The following is an 18,892-nucleotide window of genomic DNA, read 5'->3' on the forward strand; positions in this document are numbered from 1 at the left end:
AGCAGAAAGTCACACAGTTAAATACACAGTTAAATACACAGTTAACTACACAGTTAACTACACAGTTAAATACACAGTTTTGACTGAACAGGTCTCTTGACTTTCAGGTCGGTTGTGCTCTGACTACACTGTGATATTATGTGTACCTCACTCACTCCTCCACTGTTGCATCTAACTCTCTCTATAAGAGAATGTGGACAGTCATCAATGTCCTTACTGGCTCCTCCTCCCTCAAACACCAATCATATTGTTTTGCTGTCAGATCTCCATCTGAGGCAGATAAAATAATCAAGAAAGAGACTTTGAGAGAGATGAGAATGAAAACATTTAGCTCACTTTATTTATTTGCAGAAATAACAAAACACACACAAACAATACATTAAAGAATTAAAAATGATTTTCATCAGGTGCTTAACTCAACAACACACAACACAATTTTGTATGAATCAAACTTGTTTAGATGATTTGACATCATTTTTGGATAAGTTGATGGTGTGTATCGCTACCCTCACAATACTCCACCAGCAGATTAATGAAGCATTAGTTTCACTCTGAGCTGTTGCTGTTGTTTCTTCTTGTCTGTCTGCTGGCAGCATAAATAACATGAGTGTCCACTTCTCTCTGTGATGCAGGCCTCCTGCTTCTTATTGTTGTTGAATACAAAGTCAGTGCTGTGTTTGGCCTCAATGAGAACAAGACAAAGTTATTTTTCAGACAATGTGATTTAATAATAAATAATCTTCATGCCAAATTACATACAATATAGTGAAGAAAGATATATTGAATAAGAGTGTTTCCCCTAGGTTGATTGCTTTGGGGCGGTGGGGGGTGAAGGGTTGTGATGGCTGATGAAAAACTCAGAAGACACATTTCCACGACAACGATTTGGAAGACGAGTCTTTTCTTTGTCTTGAGAAGCTGCAGCATTTATTTATTTACTGCCAGACTGACAAGTTACTGCTAACCTTTTCACCGTCACTTTTCTGCCTCTCTCTCTCTGCACTCGCTCAAGTACACACGCTAATTTACACACTCACCACACACACACACATTACACACTGCCCTATTCCTAAACAGAGCTACACTACGGCAGTGTGGCGCTGCTGAATGAATATTGGGGAAATACTGAGATATTTACCTCAATATCCAGTTTCTTGCTGTTTGTGTTTTTTCTATTATATCATTACACATTATAGCTGCTCCAAGACTAAACAGTGAGTGCTGACATGCTCTCCATGTTGTTGTTATCTCTGATTTCTTCTCAGAGCTGAATACAAACCTTGAGTGCACTTATCATTTTTAATTGTTTTTAATATTCTCATTCAACATTTCTTCTTTTACTGTCATTAATATTGTTGTTCTGTAACCTGTGAAACTAACTGTGGCCTAAACATTGTCAGTCATGTTCTAATGAAATAAACAATAAAAAGATTGGGAGCAAGAAAATCCTGAGAACATTTTTCAGGACCCGTTATTGTCGAGCGCTTTCATCAAAATTTCACAAAGTACATGCTTCATATCTGGTTGTGTAAATATGAGTTTGTATATTTCAACAAGTCTGAAAGAAACTGTGAAGGTCAATTAGTCAGTTTGTATAAAGTAATGAGTGGAGTAGTGAAATATTGTCAGGAGTTGATATATACTGGTAACTTTTAACTAGACTTGGATGTTTGTGGTTATGGCTGAAAACCAGTCTTCCTGTGGTTTAGACTTTACTGTTGCTGTTTGTCGTCTGCTGGTTATTTCTACACTTTGTTTCTCCAAAACATCTGTACAAATACAGCTGCAGATTGTGTTTTATCCTCACGAGCAAAGCAACAAGGCCGGTGTCACTTTTTCTTTTTAGACTTTCTCACAGATTTGTGAGTTCAGAGGCATCATAATGTGTTCCGACCACACTGTGTTGTCTCCACTGTGAAAGACTTCAACTCTCTCTATACTCTGTGTAGTCATCAGTGTCCAAAGGACAAGATAATAACAAGATTTTTGACAAGTGAAAGGAAAAATAAAAAGGCAACAAAACTCATCATTAACAAGCCGAAGTGCAGCTTCATGCTGTCTGTTGTGGCCTCTCTGCTCTGCATGTGTGTGTGTGTCGCTCAAACGAAACACAGCAGAGAAGAGAGATGGAGAAGCATCGGAGACTCTGAAGCACATAAAAAAACACAGCAATGTAACCTGTTCATTACATTTTTATAGTGTTCTGACCTCACACCCTGCGTGCTGTTATTGGCTGGGGGCTACACACCCACTGCCCAAAGGCTGACGCCCAGAAGAATTCACACACCTCCACTGGGTCATAAGTGATGATTGAGAGTCATTACTTTAGTATGAGTCTATACATTGTTTGTTTTAGGAAAATCCTGCATAATATGCCTTTAAATATGTTGCACTGACTATTACTGGATATTTGATTATGAAGAATCAACAAAAATACAACCCAGTGTCAGATAGATTGATAAGCCTGATTTTGAAAAATAAAATGTAGATATTGAATGCCATTTCAAATGTTCCTTTTTGAACCCCATTACAGAAAGAAGCAGGCTCAATATAATTGTACAGAGAGGAAATACAACAGGGCTTGTTTCTGTTGACCAGTCTAAACCAGAATATGTGAGAGGAAGAAGTGGAAAAGTTGGAGCACAGCAGAGAGTCTTCTTCACCAAGCTGGACCTCCACAGTCTGAAACTCAGAGGCTGAGCTGATATAGGAAGAAAAAACACAACCTAAATTCAGCACTTTCCAGCAACATGTGACAGTAAATAGCTCTCTCAATGTTGTACTTAATAGTTCAGTTACTGTGGTCTGTAAAGAACGTGACGGTTTGAGATGAGATGGATTTATACTTGATGGTATTTTAACTGATTACATCTCAACAGATACATCACCAAAATATCTTCACGTTAAGAAGAAAACAAGTTGTGTGAAAGAGGAACAGTTTTAATTGCATGTGGTTTTACAGCAGAGAGCTAAAGGCCAGTCTTGCTGTGGTTTTGTTTTGGCTGGTTCACACTTTTACCACAATGGAAAATGACAGGGGCAGGGTGCACAAGACTTGTTGCATGTCTGCACAGTTACTATACTTATTCACTGTGTCAGTACATAATGGAGACATTTCTAAAATTTAGAAATAATAATATATTGAGCCAAATAGAGGAAAATATAGTCTTGTTGAGATTGTTTGTACATTAGTAGAGATCAAGAGGTTAAACAAATTTAGTTTCATGACCCATGATGTTCACTTGAGACCACACTGTGCTGTACTTCCTGTCAAACAAGTGACGTTTACCTCACTCACTCCTCCCTTCTTGCAGACCATCTGACTCTCCCTATAAGGAGATTTGACAGTGATCAGTGTCCTTTTCTGGCTCCTCCTCCATCAAACATCTAACATGCTGTCGTTTCTCTCAGATTAGGATCAGAGGCAGACAGAATAAGAAAGACTTTAACAGAGAAGGATTGAAAGAAACACAAGCAATAAAATGCAAACTTTAATTTATAATCATATGTTTGACTTTTCCACAAAATGCTGATTGATTGATTTTTTAAAAATGTGAACAATTCATTATATTAATTGCTATTGTTATATTTTAATGCTAAAATTAAGTGTATAAATGGGCTAAGGGTGATGAAAATGAATCTGAACAAGTTTCCACACGTGTGCAACTATTAGCATTTGAGTCTGAGATCATAGGAGCAGTCACAAAAATGACTTAAAACCATAGACTGTATAAAAATGCTTAAAACACTTTTTTAAACGTTAAACATTAAACACACTGATGAGAAACGTCTCTAGGAGAGACTCGGATGAGAGCTGCCAGTCATGTAGCCGGCAGACTCTGCTGATCTGTCTTAACTGAGAAGTGACCGTCTGCTTACAGAGAAATGTGTGTGTGTGTGTGTGTGTGTGTGTGTTTGTGTGTGTTTGTGTTAATGTTGCATCACACTGAAAAAGTAGCAACCCGTCAGATCTCACAGCAAGTTACAAACTCTATGTATGTTCATAGTTAGCCAACAGCAATATCCTGGTTAGGATGTCAACGGTTAACTGCTGAGAATATTTTTGACTGGTTATGCATGTCGGTCTACAGGTTCATTTGCATACACACTGCACTAATGGCTTGTTCACAACATCAGATATTCTTTTTCAATGGATAAAGTACCAATGTAAAACTGACTTCTACACAGAGTGTTGCATTATGGGCTGTTTGTAACATTAATGTTGCTAGGCTAGCGATTGTCTTAAAGTCTGTTTATAGTGAGTGTGTTGGAGTCAATCAGCACTAAAAGTGTTTCGCTAGTCCAGTTTAACCTGCTGGAGTTCTGAAGGATCATGGAATGTGTTTTTCTGCCACGGAGGAAATAAATTCATGATGAGTGAAAACGAGTGAAGCATCTTCTGACGTCTCTACTACTACTACAAGCTGCCAGATGTCACTGTCACAGACAGTCTTATTAATAGTAACTGCCAGAGAAAATCATTTTGACCGCTTCCAAGAGCCTGGCAGGAGAGTGTGTGACTAACTTTAAAACACAACGTGTATGAATACTTACACTGTACAGTGTTTAGCTGCCTGTGCTCATCACATAATGTTTTAGCTAATGTAAGCTAAAGGGTTAGCTGTTAATGTTTACGTTGACGTCACACATATATTTGCGGGATGGGAGAAATCTTGCACCACTGTTGATGTCCAGCATGATGATTGAGACACTGGGAAACATTGAGAGTGTTTATTTGCTGCGTTGCATGTAGTTTTGAATGAGGAAGTACGCAACTTTCTTTTAAGGGAACAATGGCCAGTTCAAAACAGGCCACGCTAAACTGGCCATGGGGGTAGTTAATTTTAGAAGGGGCATTACGGCCACACTCTGGGGCATCCACGGCACTGGTTGTTTGGCTGTGGCATAATTCCTGCCCTGCAATTAATATGACAAAGCATATTCTAAACTCACACATCCAGTAGCTTCCTGAATCTGGTGGCAGCAGCAAACACAACATTCAGCTCCAGCTCTCTCTCTGATGCAGACCTGCAATTTTTCTTTTGTCTTTGGATGGGCTACATAGTTCAGGTCATCTGAGCTCACATTTTGTACATAAGAGTTCACACAGTCATGTGTTGTATCTTAGATGCTGTAGCTGAGTTTGTCAGGTATCATCCTTAAATCTGTGCATAATTAAAGTTTTTTTAAAATGTCTTTCTTCCAAACAAGTAGGCTAAATCTTGTAATTCAGTCACATTAAAGTTATAATACTATTGTTTTCTCCAATAGCCATTGAATGTATTTCTATTCAGTAATGATCTGTCAGTATAGTCGTTATGCTTAGATGTTTAAAAGTAGCATTACTCTCTATCTTTGAATACAGCAAGGCCTTTGATGTCTGTGGAAGGTTTCACTGCTTTATTTGTAGCTTTGACTCTGGACATCTCTTGATTTTTACTTCATTTCAGCTCAGACCACACTGTGCTGTCTCTTCCTGTCAAACAAGTGATGTGTCACCCACCCTCCCTATCGTACTCTCTCTGTAACTAAGTTTGACCGTCATCAGTGTCCTTTCTGCTCTTTTAATTGTCACATTAAGATTGTAGACAGATGAAATAAGAAAGACAAAGACTTTGGCTTAGAAAAGAAAAAGAAAAACACAAGCATGAAAATACAAACTATTTTTTATTTTTTTGGTTGCTTGTATTCACCACCTACATGTGAGAACAACCACAGAATAATATGATAAAGCATCAGAGCTGCAGTTCCAGTTGCTTCCTGAGTCTATCTAGTGGCAGCATAAACAACATGAGTTTCCTCCTCTCTCTCTGCTGCTGGCCTCCTGCTTCTTATTGTTTTTGGAAGGAACCTCAGCACTGAAGAGTTGAGCTCATCTGAGCCCAAATACTGTAAATCAGAGAATTAGAGTCACATACTGTATCTCACACTGCAATCTCTGTTTTTTCAATGTCTTCAAGTGCTGCACCTTTTACCAACACAGTTCTTCAGAAGTCAGAAAAAACAAAATGTAGTAGCAGTTTTATTTGGTGTGTTTTGTGGTTGTTGCTACATTGTTAAAGTAACACACTGGAGAAAATAGTACAGAGCTGAAGGCCATTCTTGCTGTGGTTGAGATGTCTCTTTTAGGCTGACACAGACAGTACTGTTTGTTACACTTGAAAGTGGCAGGATGGACGACTGAGAGCATAAATACATGTTACATGCTAAAAAACACACCTGGATGTTAGCTGTAGACTATCTTTGTATTTTCTTCCACGTACCACTATAGACACAGCGACATACTGTATGTACTGTGCATACAGTCTATATTAAGTCAACATTTAAAGCTTAAGTTTCTGTATTGATGTGCTGTAATAACATCTTTACAAGAGCGATATGAAATAAAACTCAGCACTAGAAAGAAGATGCAACTGTTATGCATCTTTTTTTCTGCCAAAGTGATGGTCTCCTGTCCACCAAACACACAAAAACACATAAAAACACAAGTGCAGATTCACATGAAAAAGCATCAGTTCCCCTCTGAAGAGCTTTTCTTGTTTCTTGAGTCTATCTGGTGGCAGCATACACAACATTTGGCTCCACCGCTCTTCTTTTTGCTTTTTGACAGAAAGTCACTGCTGCATAGTTCAGGTCATCAGAGCCCAGATTCTGTAAATAAAAGTATTTACAGTCAGTCACCTTAACAAGTGGAAATGAAGAGAAAAACAAAACAATGGCTGGACATGATCTTAAATTATAAAACAAATACAAGTAAATGATCAAACTTTACTTGTAAAGTAAATGATAAAACATGATTCACCTCACTCTGTTGTCGATTCTTTTCTTCATTAGCTGCCAAATGAAAGAGACAATGTATCTAATCAGTTAATTGACCGTCATTATTCTAAAACTTTACTGTTATTCTGTTTTGGCAAACATGAAATTTAGTATTCTTCTAAAATATTCACACAACTTTAAAGAATTTGTGAAAAAAAACTATAAACCAAATACAAGATCGAAACATTACCTCTCTGAAGTTTTCTGTTTTTAACAACCAGACCAATGATGACCGTAGTGTGGAGAACAAACAGACTGCCCAAGATCACCAAGATCACACCCATCAGCTTTGTTGTTGCATCCGACTCTGCCACAAGAAAGATCTTTAATCAGACTGTTTCTCCTTTTCTAGCTAAAAATGACTAACATTAAAATGGACAAATGAATTTTGCACAATGAAATCTATAAGAGACTCTTATGTTTAGACTTTCTGCCAATGTCATCATATGATTCATCATCACTGCCTTTTAATGAAATGAAGATACATTTTATTTTTATTTTGTATTAAAAATGTGCATCAATATCTTGTTCTGATAATAATTAAATAGCCACATATAGAAAGACATAAGAGAAGAATATACATTTCATAACATCTTACCTTCAACATTTAAATGTATGACACTTAAAAATGTCTGTCCGTTAATGTTAAATCCACAGAAATAAACCCCTGAGTCAGATAAATTCACTTCCTTAATGTTGAGGGAGACTGTGGAAATGTTGGAGCTCATTTGAAATTTTCCATCTTTAAATCCATCACAGTATTTAACAGTTTCAGAGCTGATCATAGTTGAGATACAGCTGGCTTTGGTTCTGTTGACCAGTCTGAACCAGGATATTGTTGCTTGAACTTCGTAAATTTTGGGGCACTGCAGTGTGACGTTTTCACCAGACTGGACCTCCACAGTGTGAGACTCAGAAAGTGAGACAGAGATCCAGCCTGAAACACACAGCAGAGACAACAAGAGATTTAGTTGTTATAGGAAGAAAAACAAAACCTCTTAATAAATTGAATAATGAGCAAAAACCATTAAATTGTGGCAGCAATGAAGTTGAGAGAAATGTAGTGGCAGTACTTACTGATGCTGCAGAGAATGAAAGCTGTTATCAAGGTAAGGTTCATCATGGTGCGTATGATTGTAGCTCAGCAATGTGTGTAATCAAACTGTGCTCCAGGAAGGGTGCTCTCAACTTAAGAGGTGGGGCCATTTTTTCTTGCTCATACAGTTGCGTAAACTGTCCACATGAATGCTTTCTGTAAAACGAGTGTTGATGCCAAATGATCGTCTGAACGGATACGAGATGGTTATCCTAAAGGTTATTTTAGCTACGTAGTGTTCAAACCAAAGTTAAAGAATGATAGAATTTACACACACACACCCCTCCCAAATCTGAACAAACCCTGGTGAAACCCAAATATAGCAACAGCTAGCCAGCTAAGGAGACACAATATACAGGTTTGGATTTACCCAAAAGTGTTTTCACAGCAAAGCTAACACACCTGGAGCAATCTGTCTCTCTACTGAATGCACACAGACATTATGTTGATCCTCCATCCAATTCTTTGTAAGACAGCAATCCTACCTTCCTATGTAGGAGTAAAAAGAGCATCACTGGGATTAGTAACTGTGTCAATACTGAATTTAAAAACTGAATCCTTTACATTACTTGTAAGAGATTTGAAACTACTCATTAATGAAAAATGTATCACATCAGTGTAATGTGCTCTGGTTAAAACATTGATCAAGAATGTTGTTGGATTTGTTCTGTGTCAGCTGTCAACTGATCTTTGTGTGACTCAATACTAGTAAAACCTCACAATATGTCAATAATGTGTATAGACCAGAGGCAGACTGAACACCACTGGATGTCATGTAGGCAGCTATACTGGAAACATCTACAATGTGGAGATGATGGGGCGGCTGTGGCTCAGGAGGTAGCGCGGGTCATCCACTAATGGGAAGATCGGCGGTTAGATTCCCGGCTCCTCCAGTCCACATGCCCATGTGTCCTTGGGCAAGATACTTAACCCCTCAGTGTATGAATGTGTGTGAATGGTTAGTTTCCTCTGATGGGCAGGTTGGGACCTTGCATGGTAGCCCCTGTACCCATTCAGCTTATGAATGTGTGTGAATGGGTGAATGTGATTTGTAGTGTAAAAGCGCTTTGAGTGGTCGGAAGACTAGAAAGGTGCTATACAAGTACAGTCCATTTACCATTTACCATGATCAGCCGTCATCCTCTAGAACCTCAACAGTGAGGCTCAGCTAAGTGATGTACTGCTGTGAATATGTATGTAATGGAATCACTGATCTTCACACACACTCACTAAAGCATATCATAGTAAAACAAGCTATTTTTGGAAGATGCTTAATAATTATGTCTCCATAAGCCGACAGCTTGACATATATATGAGGTATGAATGTGGGAACTGATGAAAGGGGAATTAAAAAAATCATGTGTCAATAAGCAGAACTTTATTTCAGATACCTGGAAAAAGAGGGACGAGTGTTTAACCAGTTCCTCCACATGGTACCTGAGAAAAACTTGATGCTGCCAGTCTTCCTTTGAATTTGACGTACCAAATGAATCACTGTGTCACGCACACCTGACATGCACCTTGTCTTGAGAGGATCTGTGTGCATTGATTGAAAAAAAAATGCAATTTGTATTTTCTGTACCTGGGCAGGTCTTAATCTATCTGGGCAGGTCTTAATCTATCTGGACAGGCTGCCCAAGTAGAGAGAAACACTGATGTACAGTCTGGAGCAGAGTGAATGTTTTCACATGAGGCTGTCAGTGTCAAACTGTGTCACAAGTTGCTTATAGATCATGTGAAGATAAAACAGTGGTGCAAGTTTGTCAGAAGTGTTAAGATACATATACAGATATGTCACTAATACAGACAGGGCTGTTTGTCACCACAGTGTAAAGTGCAACAAGGGGCAGGTGGGAGCCACATATAATTATATTTATAAATACGACCTTTTAAAATACATATTTGAATTCAGACATTTAGTACATCAATATCAGTTTAAATATCCAGTTTTCACTTTGATGGTTGTAAGTTTTGCAAAAAGGTTTTTATAAATGTTCTGTAGAAGCTGATCATTTAGTCTACTTGACAGCAGAAAGTCACACAGTTAACTACACAGTTAACTACACAGTTAACTACACAGTTTTGACTGAACAGGTCTCTTGACTTTCAGGTCAGTTGTGCTCTGACTACACTGTGATATTATGTGTACCTCACTCACTCCTCCACTGTTGCATCTAACTCTCTCTATAAGAGAATATGTACCATCATAGAGTGCTCTCACTGGCTCCTCCTCCATCAAACACAAATCATATGTTTTTACAAAATAAACTTTGACTGTGAGAAAGAAAATGCTGAGAATTAAAGCTCTGCAGTAGGTCAGTGATTGAAAATGATCTTTATTGCAAAATGAGATTTTTTTGTTGGCAAGAGATGTTATTCCTCTCAGTAACAACAACACACAAAAGCCCCAAAGCAGATTAATATGATGAAGCATCAGTTCCAGTTGTTTCCTGAGTCTATCTGGTGGCAGCATACACTACATTTGGCTCCACCACCTTTCTTTTTCTTTTTGCTTGAAATGTGACTGCAGCGTAGTTCAGCTGATCAGAGGCCTGATTCTGTAAAAAGAGTATTTACAGTCTTAATGTGGTGACTTGATAAGATTGAAATAAAATACAATATAGATACTGGTTCTTTGAGGCCGATACCAATATTGATATTTGGCCAATTGTCATGAACACCATGATGCCTTGATTTTTTTTTTAAAGGATTGTGGCATTTAGTGAAGATGTGTATGAAGGAAAACATTTTACAGTTGAAAAATAAACTTGTTTGTGCTCTCTGATGGACACATTATGTAAAGAAGACACTGTTTCTAAATGACACATATCTTTGGCATTTTTATATTTGAATTTCTTGCTTATTTTGCTTATTTCTTACTCATCAGCCAACATAAACTGTGATACTGCAACAAGATCATTTCAGCTAATAGGTCTGGCTGTTTCTTGGTCTGTCATACAATATATCAAAGTAAATGTAAAAGTAGGATTCACCTCACTTGGTTGTGGATTCTGTTCTTCTTCAGCTAAGTGACAGAGACAATTACATCTGATCAGTTATTTGACAGTCATTGTTCTAAAATATTGCTGTTATTACATTTTTCAAGCAAGACGTTTCATATATTTCCTCCATATTGTCAACACTTGAAGAGAATGTCCAGTAGCAACAAAACCAATTATAAGACAGAAACAGTAACTTTGAAAAAGTACCTGTCTTAAGTTTCCTGATTTTAACCAGCAGACCAATGATGACCATTACAAGGAAAACAGTCAGACCAGCCAGGATCACACTCGTCAACTTTGTTATTCCATCAGACTCACACTCACATTCTACAAGAAAGATCATTAAATCAGACTAAATTACTACCAGAAGTGACTTGAGATGAAAAACAAATCAAGCAGAGATGTTTCATTTTCAAATGTTTGATAATCTGCATTTCTACATCTGCAAATCTTACTTTTAGATGTGTCGTCCACGTCATCATGTGATCCATCATCACTGCCTTTTAATGAAATGAAGATACATTTAGTCTTGATTTTGAGAGATTTGCATCACAATCATTGTTTGGTAATGTTTAAACTGTCACTTTGTTGCATATGTAGATATTAGATAATAATGATGAAATATATTAACAATATAAACATAAATGACCAAACAAAATACAAGACTTAACATTAATCTTACCTTTAACTTTTAAATGTATCTCACTGAAAAGTAGACATGCACTTGTGTAGAATCCACAGAAATACAGTCCAGAGTCTGATGAATCCACTTGTTTGATGTTCAGAGAGACAGTAGAGATGTTGGAGCTCATTTCAAATTTTCCCTTCTGAACACCATCACAGAATTTAACTTCGCTGTTAGACCCGATCTTAACAGAGATACAGTAGATCTTGGTTCTGTTGACAAGTCTCAACCAGAAAGTTACAGAGTCATGTTTTAATATATTGGAGCACTGCAGTGTGACTTCTTCACCAGACTGGACCTCCACAACCTGAGACTCAGACACTGAGACAGAGATCCAGCCTTAAACACACAGCAGAGACAAGTTGTTACAGGAAGATAAACGATACCTCTTAATGAATTTAACAGTGAGTATATAATCGTGTCGGCTGAACATAGAATAACAACATTTGTAATGAAGTTGAGACTAATTCAAAGCCAATACTCACTAATGCTGCAGAGACTTAAAGCAGTTATCAAGGTAAAGGTCTTCATGGTGCGTATGACTGAAGCTCTGCAATGTCCGTACTTGATGTGTGACCCAGGAAGGTTGATTTCAACATAAAGAGGCGGGCTGTTTTCTTGTTGCTTGTCCTGTTCCTCAAACTGACATTAATGCTTTCAGGAAAAGCATCTTGATGCAGATGTTTGCCTCAATGAGAACGAGACAAAGTTATTTTTCAGACAATGTGATTTAATAATAAATTAAAGCTGCAAGCAGCGATGATCGGGCCCTCGCACCCCAGCGCATGTCGAAGTGACGCTCAGTCCAAGGGCTTTTGTCAGTGACTTGTTGTGTAAAGTTTGAGGCAGATCCAACCGTGTACACTCAAGTTATATCAATTTCCTCTGTCATGGCGAAACATCAAAACTCAACGCCACGCCACGGCCAAACCATCATGATCATACACTAGTCTAGATGACACACACTGATTTTTAAGTCCTTACGATGGATTCTGTAGGAGGAGTTCTTTAAAATACAAGGTATGCGAAATGGCCAAGAAAAGGCGAAAATGTACCATTTTTTTCAAGATGGCCGACTTCCTGTTCGACTTACAATAAGGCTTCAAGAGGCTTTTTTGTGCGTGTTGACATTATACATGTGCCCTGTGAATTTCATCTTTCTACGTTAATCTGGAAGGCGGGGCTGCAATTTTGAAATTTTAAAGGGGGCGCTGTTGAGCCATTTTGCCACGCCCATTCAAAGCGACCACATAGGATTTTAGCTGACATCACTCTAGACATGTGTGTCAAGTTTCATGACTGTAGAGCAATCCCTTCTCCCTGAAAAACAGTATCATATTTCATGGCGAAGGATGTGTCGCCATGGTAACAGCATTCAGTTTTGGGTCATCAGCTGCCAAATGTAGCATCACCAAGGTCTTGTTTATTAGCTGACTTAATTTCAGGTGCATCAGCCAAATTTCCTAGGAGTAATTAGACAAAGTACGACGCATGATACTTCCTGTTGCCAGTAGGTGGCGCTATGACTTTCGCTAAATATGAGACTGAACATGTGTTCAGATTGGGACTCTTAACAAGCATATGAAATTTGGAAAAGATCAGACCACGTGGAGTCAAGTTATAAGGCATTGAAATTTCATGGCGTCACATCGAAATTCGCCGCGTCGCCATGGCAACACCTTTCAACGAAGGGTCACCAACTTCATAATATAAGATCTCCAAGGTCTTGAGGCTATTCTCAGTAAATTTCAGCTGGATTCCATCACCGTGCTGCCCACAGGGTGTCAGAGCGTAAAACATGTAACTTCCTGTTGCCAGGAGGTGGCGCTATGACTCATATCCTGTATTGTCACATGGACCCGTTCAGGGCGGGACTCTTATGAAGCACAAAAGGTTTGGCTCTCTTAGGATCATGTATGCCGGAGTTATAGCCGTTTCATTTTTCATGGCGAAGGATCGAAATTCGCCGCCCAGCCACGCCCCCTAGGAAAGACTAATGAGAATTGTTTTAGCAACTTTTAATCTCCTATGCCTGTAGATGATACGGACCGAATTTGAAAGTCCTGGGGTCAAATCTCTAGGAGGAGTTCGTTAAAGTATGCGGGCTGGAAATGACAAAATCGGTGCAAAATTTCAACTTTGATACAAAATGGCCGACTTCCTGTTGGAGTTAGGCTATGTGTCCTTGAGACTTTTTGGTGCGTCTGGTCATGATACATATGCATACCGAATTTCGTTCTCCTACGACAATCTGTATCGAGGGGCTCAATTTTCTTGACTTTCTAGGTGGCGCTGTCGAGCCATTTTGTCCCGCTTTATTTCGAGACCCATAAAATATCGAAATTTTCGCCAGTCCTGACATCTGTGCAAATTTTCATGAGTTTTCGTGCATGTTTAGGCCCTCAAAAATGCGTTTGTTTCGGAGGAATAATAATAATAATAATTAAAGCTGCAAGCAGCGATGATCGGGCCCTCGCACCCCAGCGCATGTCGAAGTGACGCTCAGTCGAAGGGCTTTTGTCAGTGACTTGTTGTGTAAAGTTTGAGGCAGATCCAACCATGTACACTCAAGTTATATCAATTTCCTCTGTCATGGCGAAACATCAAAACTCAACGCCACGCCACGGCCAAACCATCATGATCATACACTACTCTAGATGACACACACTGATTTTTAAGTCCTTACGATGGATTCTGTAGGAGGAGTTCTTTAAAATACAAGGTATGCGAAATGGCCAAGAAAAGGCGAAAATGTACCATTTTTTTCAAGATGGCCGACTTCCTGTTCGACTTACAATAAGGCTTCAAGAGGCTTTTTTGTGCGTGTTGACATTATACATGTGCCCTGTGAATTTCATCTTTCTACGTTAATCTGGAAGGCGGGGCTGCAATTTTGAAATTTTAAAGGGGGCGCTGTTGAGCCATTTTGCCACGCCCATTCAAAGCGACCACATAGGATTTTAGCTGACATCACTCTAGACATGTGTGTCAAGTTTCATGACTGTAGAGCAATCCCTTCTCCCTGAAAAACAGTATCATATTTCATGGCGAAGGATGTGTCGCCATGGTAACAGCATTCAGTTTTGGGTCATGAGCTGCCAAATGTAGCATCACCAAGGTCTTGTTTATTAGCTGACTTAATTTCAGGTGCATCAGCCAAATTTCCTAGGAGTAATTAGACAAAGTACGACGCATGATACTTCCTGTTGCCAGTAGGTGGCGCTATGACTTTCGCTAAATATGAGACTGAACATGTGTTCAGATTGGGACTCTTAACAAGCATATGAAATTTGGAAAAGATCAGACCATGTGGAGTCAAGTTATAAGGCTTTGAAATTTCATGGCGAGACATCGAAATTCGCCGCGTCGTCATGGCAACACCTTTCGACGAAAAGTCACCAACTTCATGATATACCATCTCCAAGGTCTTTAGGCTATTCTGAGTAAATTTCAGCTGGATTCCATCACCGTGCTGCCCACAGGGCGTCAGAGCGTAAAACATGTAACTTCCTGTTGCCAGGAGGTGGCGCTATGACTCATATCCTGTATTGTCACATGGACCCGTTCAGGGCGGGACTCTTATGAAGCACAAAAGGTTTGGCTATCTTAGGATCATGTATGCCGGAGTTATAGCCGTTTCATTTTTCATGGCGAAGGATCGAAATTCGCCGCCCAGCCACGCCCCCTAGGAAAGACTAATGAGAATTGTTTTAGCAACTTTTAATCTCCTATGCCTGTAGATGATACGGACCGAATTTGAAAGTCCTGGGGTCAAATCTCTAGGAGGAGTTCGTTAAAGTATGCGGGCTGGAAATGACAAAATCGGTGCAAAATTTCAACTTTGATACAAAATGGCCGACTTCCTGTTGGAGTTAGGCTATGTGTCCTTGAGACTTTTTGGTGCGTCTGGTCATGATACATATGCATACCGAATTTCGTTCTCCTACGACAATCTGTATCGAGGGGCTCAATTTTCTTGACTTTCTAGGTGGCGCTGTCGAGCCATTTTGTCCCGCTTTATTTCGAGACCCATAAAATATCGAAATTTTCGCCAGTCCTGACATCTGTGCAAATTTTCATGAGTTTTCGTGCATGTTTAGGCCCTCAAAAATGCGTTTGTTTCGGAGGAATAATAATAATAATAATAATAATTCCTTCAGTTCCAATAGGGCTTCGCACCGGTCGGTGCTCGGGCCCTAATAATAATAATTCCTTCAGTTTCAATAGGGCTTCGCACCGGTCGGTGCTCGGGCCCTAATAATAATAATAATTCCTTCAGTTTCAATAGGGCTTCGCACCGGTCGGTGCTCGGGCCCTAATAATCTTCAAGCCAAATTACATACAATATAGTGAACAAAGATATATTGAATAAGAGTGTTTCCCCTAGGTTGATTGCTTTGGGGCGGTGGGGGGTGAAGGGTTGTGATGGCTGATGAAAAACTCAGAAGACACATTTCCACGACAACGATTTGGAAGACGAGTCTTTTCTTTGTCTTGAGAAGCTGCAGCATTTATTTATTTACTCCCAGACTGACAAGTTACTGCTAACCTTTTCATCTGCTCCACTCGCATTCACCGTCACTTTTCTGCCTCTCTCTCTCTGCACTCGCTCAAGTACACACGCTCATTTACACACTCACCACACACACACACATTACACACTGCCCTATTCCTAAACAGAGCTACACTACGGCAGTGTGGCGCTGCTGAATGAATATTGGGGAAACACTGAGATATTTACCTCAATATCCAGTTTCTTACTGTTTGTGTTTTTTCTATTATATCATTACACATTATAGCTGCTCCAAGACTAAACAGTGAGTGCTGACATGCTCTCCATGTTGTTGTTATCTCTGATTTCTTCTCAGAGCTGAATACAAACCTTGAGTGCACTTATCATTTTTAATTAGGGCCCGAGCACCGACCGGTGCGAAGCCCCATTGAAACTGAAGGAGTTATTATTATTCCTCCGAAACAAACGCATTTTTGAGGGCCTAAACATGCACGAAAACTCATGAAAATTTGCACAGATATCAGGACTGGCGAAAATTTCGATATTTTATGGGTCTCGAAATAAAGCGGGACAAAATGGCTCGACAGCGCCACCTAGAAAGTCAAGAAAATGAGCCCCTCGATACAGATTGTCGTAGGAGAACGAAATTCGGTATGCATATGTATCATGACCAGACGCACCAAAAAGTCTCAAGGACACATAGCCTAACTCCAACAGGAAGTCGGCCATTTTGTATCAAAGTTGAAATTTTGCACCGATTTTGTCATTTCCAGCCCGCATACTTTAACGAACTCCTCCTAGAGATTTGACCCCAGGACTTTCAAATTCGGTCCGTATCATCTACAGGCATAGGAGATTAAAAGTTGCTAAAACAATTCTCATTAGTCTTTCCTAGGGGGCGTGGCTGGGCGGCGAATTTCGATCCTTCGCCATGAAAAATGAAACGGCTATAACTCCGGCATACATGATCCTAAGAGAGCCAAACCTTTTGTGCTTCATAAGAGTCCCGCCCTGAACGGGTCCATGTGACAATACAGGATATGAGTCATAGCGCCACCTCCTGGCAACAGGAAGTTACATGTTTTACGCTCTGACACCCTGTGGGCAGCACGGTGATGGAATCCAGCTGAAATTTACTGAGAATAGCCTCAAGACCTTGGAGATCTTATATTATGAAGTTGGTGACCCTTCGTTGAAAGGTGTTGCCATGGCGACGCGGCGAATTTCGATGTGACGCCATGAAATTTCAATGCCTTATAACTTGACTCCACGTGGTCTGATCTTTTCCAAATTTCATATGCTTGTTAAGAGTCCCAATCTGAACACATGTTCAGTCTCATATTTAGCGAAAGTCATAGCGCCACCTACTGGCAACAGGAAGTATCATGCGTCGTACTTTGTCTAATTACTCCTAGGAAATTTGGCTGATGCACCTGAAATTAAGTCAGCTAATAAACAAGACCTTGGTGATGCTACATTTGGCAGCTCATGACCCAAAACTGAATGCTGTTACCATGGCGACACATCCTTCGCCATGAAATATGATACTGTTTTTCAGGGAGAAGGGATTGCTCTACAGTCATGAAACTTGACACACATGTCTAGAGTGATGTCAGCTAAAATCCTATGTGGTCGCTTTGAATGGGCGTGGCAAAATGGCTCAACAGCGCCCCCTTTAAAATTTCAAAATTGCAGCCCCGCCTTCCAGATTAACGTAGAAAGATGAAATTCACAGGGCACATGTATAATGTCAACACGCACAAAAAAGCCTCTTGAAGCCTTATTGTAAGTCGAACAGGAAGTCGGCCATCTTGAAAAAAATGGTACATTTTCGCCTTTTCTTGGCCATTTCGCATACCTTGTATTTTAAAGAACTCCTCCTACAGAATCCATCGTAAGGACTTAAAAATCAGTGTGTGTCATCTAGACTAGTGTATGATCATGATGGTTTGGCCGTGGCGTGGCGTTGAGTTTTGATGTTTCGCCATGACAGAGGAAATTGATATAACTTGAGTGTACACGGTTGGATCTGCCTCAAACTTTACACAACAAGTCACTGACAAAAGCCCTTGGACTGAGCGTCACTTCGACATGCGCTGGGGTGCGAGGGCCCGATCATCGCTGCTTGCAGCTTTAATTGTTTTTAATATTCTCATTCAACATTTCTTCTTTTACTGTCATTAATATTGTTGTTCTGTAACCTGTGAAACTAACTGTGGCCTAAACATTGTCAGTCATGTTCTAATGAAATAAACAATAAAAAGATTGGGAGCAAGAAAATCCTGAGAACATTTTTCAGGACCCGTTATTGTCGAGCGCTTTCATCTAAATTTCACAAAGTACATGCTTCATATCTGGTTGTGTAAATATGAGTTTGTATATTTCAACAAGTCTGAAAGAAACTGTGAAGGTCAATTAGTCAGTTTGTATAAAGTAATGAGTGGAGTAGTGAAATATTGTCAGGAGTTGATATATACTGGTAACTTTTAACTAGACTTGGATGTTTGTGGTTATGGCTGAAAACCAGTCTTCCTGTGGTTTAGACTTTACTGTTGCTGTTTGTCGTCTGCTGGTTATTTCTACACTTTGTTTCTCCAAAACATCTGTACAAATACAGCTGCAGATTGTGTTTTATCCTCACGAGCAAAGCAACAAGGCCGGTGTCACTTTTTCTTTTTAGACTTTCTCACAGATTTGTGAGTTCAGAAGCATCATAATGTGTTCAGACCACACTGTGTTGTCTCCACTGTGAAAGACTTCAACTCTCTCTATACTCT

The 18,892-nt window shown here is 39.5% G+C and overlaps 2 protein-coding genes across 4 annotated transcripts; both read right to left on the reverse strand.

Moving 5' to 3' along the window:
* Positions 1-6,009: 6,009 nt before the first annotated feature.
* LOC121890069 lies at positions 6,010-8,369 on the reverse strand. Of its 2 annotated transcripts, XM_042402336.1 has the most exons (6): positions 8,318-8,369; positions 7,897-8,071; positions 7,418-7,756; positions 7,010-7,126; positions 6,803-6,834; positions 6,010-6,651 (listed from the first exon to the last, which is right to left on the reverse strand). In XM_042402336.1, exons 2-6 carry the CDS (start codon positions 7,940-7,942, stop codon positions 6,550-6,552), a joined length of 636 nt encoding a protein of 211 aa, XP_042258270.1. In that variant the 5' UTR covers positions 7,943-8,071; positions 8,318-8,369; the 3' UTR covers positions 6,010-6,549. The 2 variants fall into 2 exon arrangements, with proteins under 2 accessions (XP_042258270.1, XP_042258269.1); XM_042402335.1 differs by lacking the exon at positions 8,318-8,369 and having other exon boundaries at positions 7,897-8,143.
* A 1,896-nt stretch (positions 8,370-10,265) lies between these two features.
* Positions 10,266-12,322, reverse strand: LOC121890057. 2 transcript variants are annotated; one of them, XM_042402317.1, is made up of 6 exons: positions 12,088-12,322; positions 11,600-11,941; positions 11,373-11,417; positions 11,242-11,244; positions 10,909-10,940; positions 10,266-10,473 (listed from the first exon to the last, which is right to left on the reverse strand). In XM_042402317.1, the coding sequence occupies exons 1-6, from the start codon at positions 12,131-12,133 to the stop codon at positions 10,372-10,374; spliced, it is 570 nt and encodes a 189-aa protein (XP_042258251.1). In that variant the 5' UTR covers positions 12,134-12,322; the 3' UTR covers positions 10,266-10,371. The 2 variants fall into 2 exon arrangements, with proteins under 2 accessions (XP_042258251.1, XP_042258250.1); XM_042402316.1 differs by having other exon boundaries at positions 11,125-11,244.
* Positions 12,323-18,892: the final 6,570 nt, after the last annotated feature.

This window comes from Thunnus maccoyii, chromosome 22 (assembly GCF_910596095.1).
Source record: "Thunnus maccoyii chromosome 22, fThuMac1.1, whole genome shotgun sequence".
In the NCBI taxonomy this organism is placed as follows: Eukaryota; Metazoa; Chordata; class Actinopteri; order Scombriformes; family Scombridae; genus Thunnus; species Thunnus maccoyii.

Excerpts from the sequence above, each read along its gene's own strand:
- LOC121890069 (XM_042402336.1), bottom strand. The coding sequence starts at position 7,942 with ATGATGAACCTTACCTTGATAACAGCTTTCATTCTCTGCAGCATCA. Across the intron at positions 7,127-7,417 it reads CATACATTTAAATGTTGAAG|AGTCGGATGCAACAACAAAG; the intron begins GTAAGATGTTAT and ends TTCTTGTGGCAG. Across the intron at positions 6,652-6,802 it reads AGAATCGACAACAGAGTGAG|AATCTGGGCTCTGATGACCT; the intron begins GTGAATCATGTT and ends TTTTATTTACAG.
- LOC121890057 (XM_042402316.1), bottom strand. The coding sequence starts at position 12,133 with ATGAAGACCTTTACCTTGATAACTGCTTTAAGTCTCTGCAGCATTA. Across the intron at positions 11,245-11,372 it reads CGTGGACGACACATCTAAAA|AATGTGAGTGTGAGTCTGAT; the intron begins GTAAGATTTGCA and ends TCTTTCTTGTAG. Across the intron at positions 10,474-10,908 it reads AGAATCCACAACCAAGTGAG|AATCAGGCCTCTGATCAGCT; the intron begins GTGAATCCTACT and ends CTCTTTTTACAG.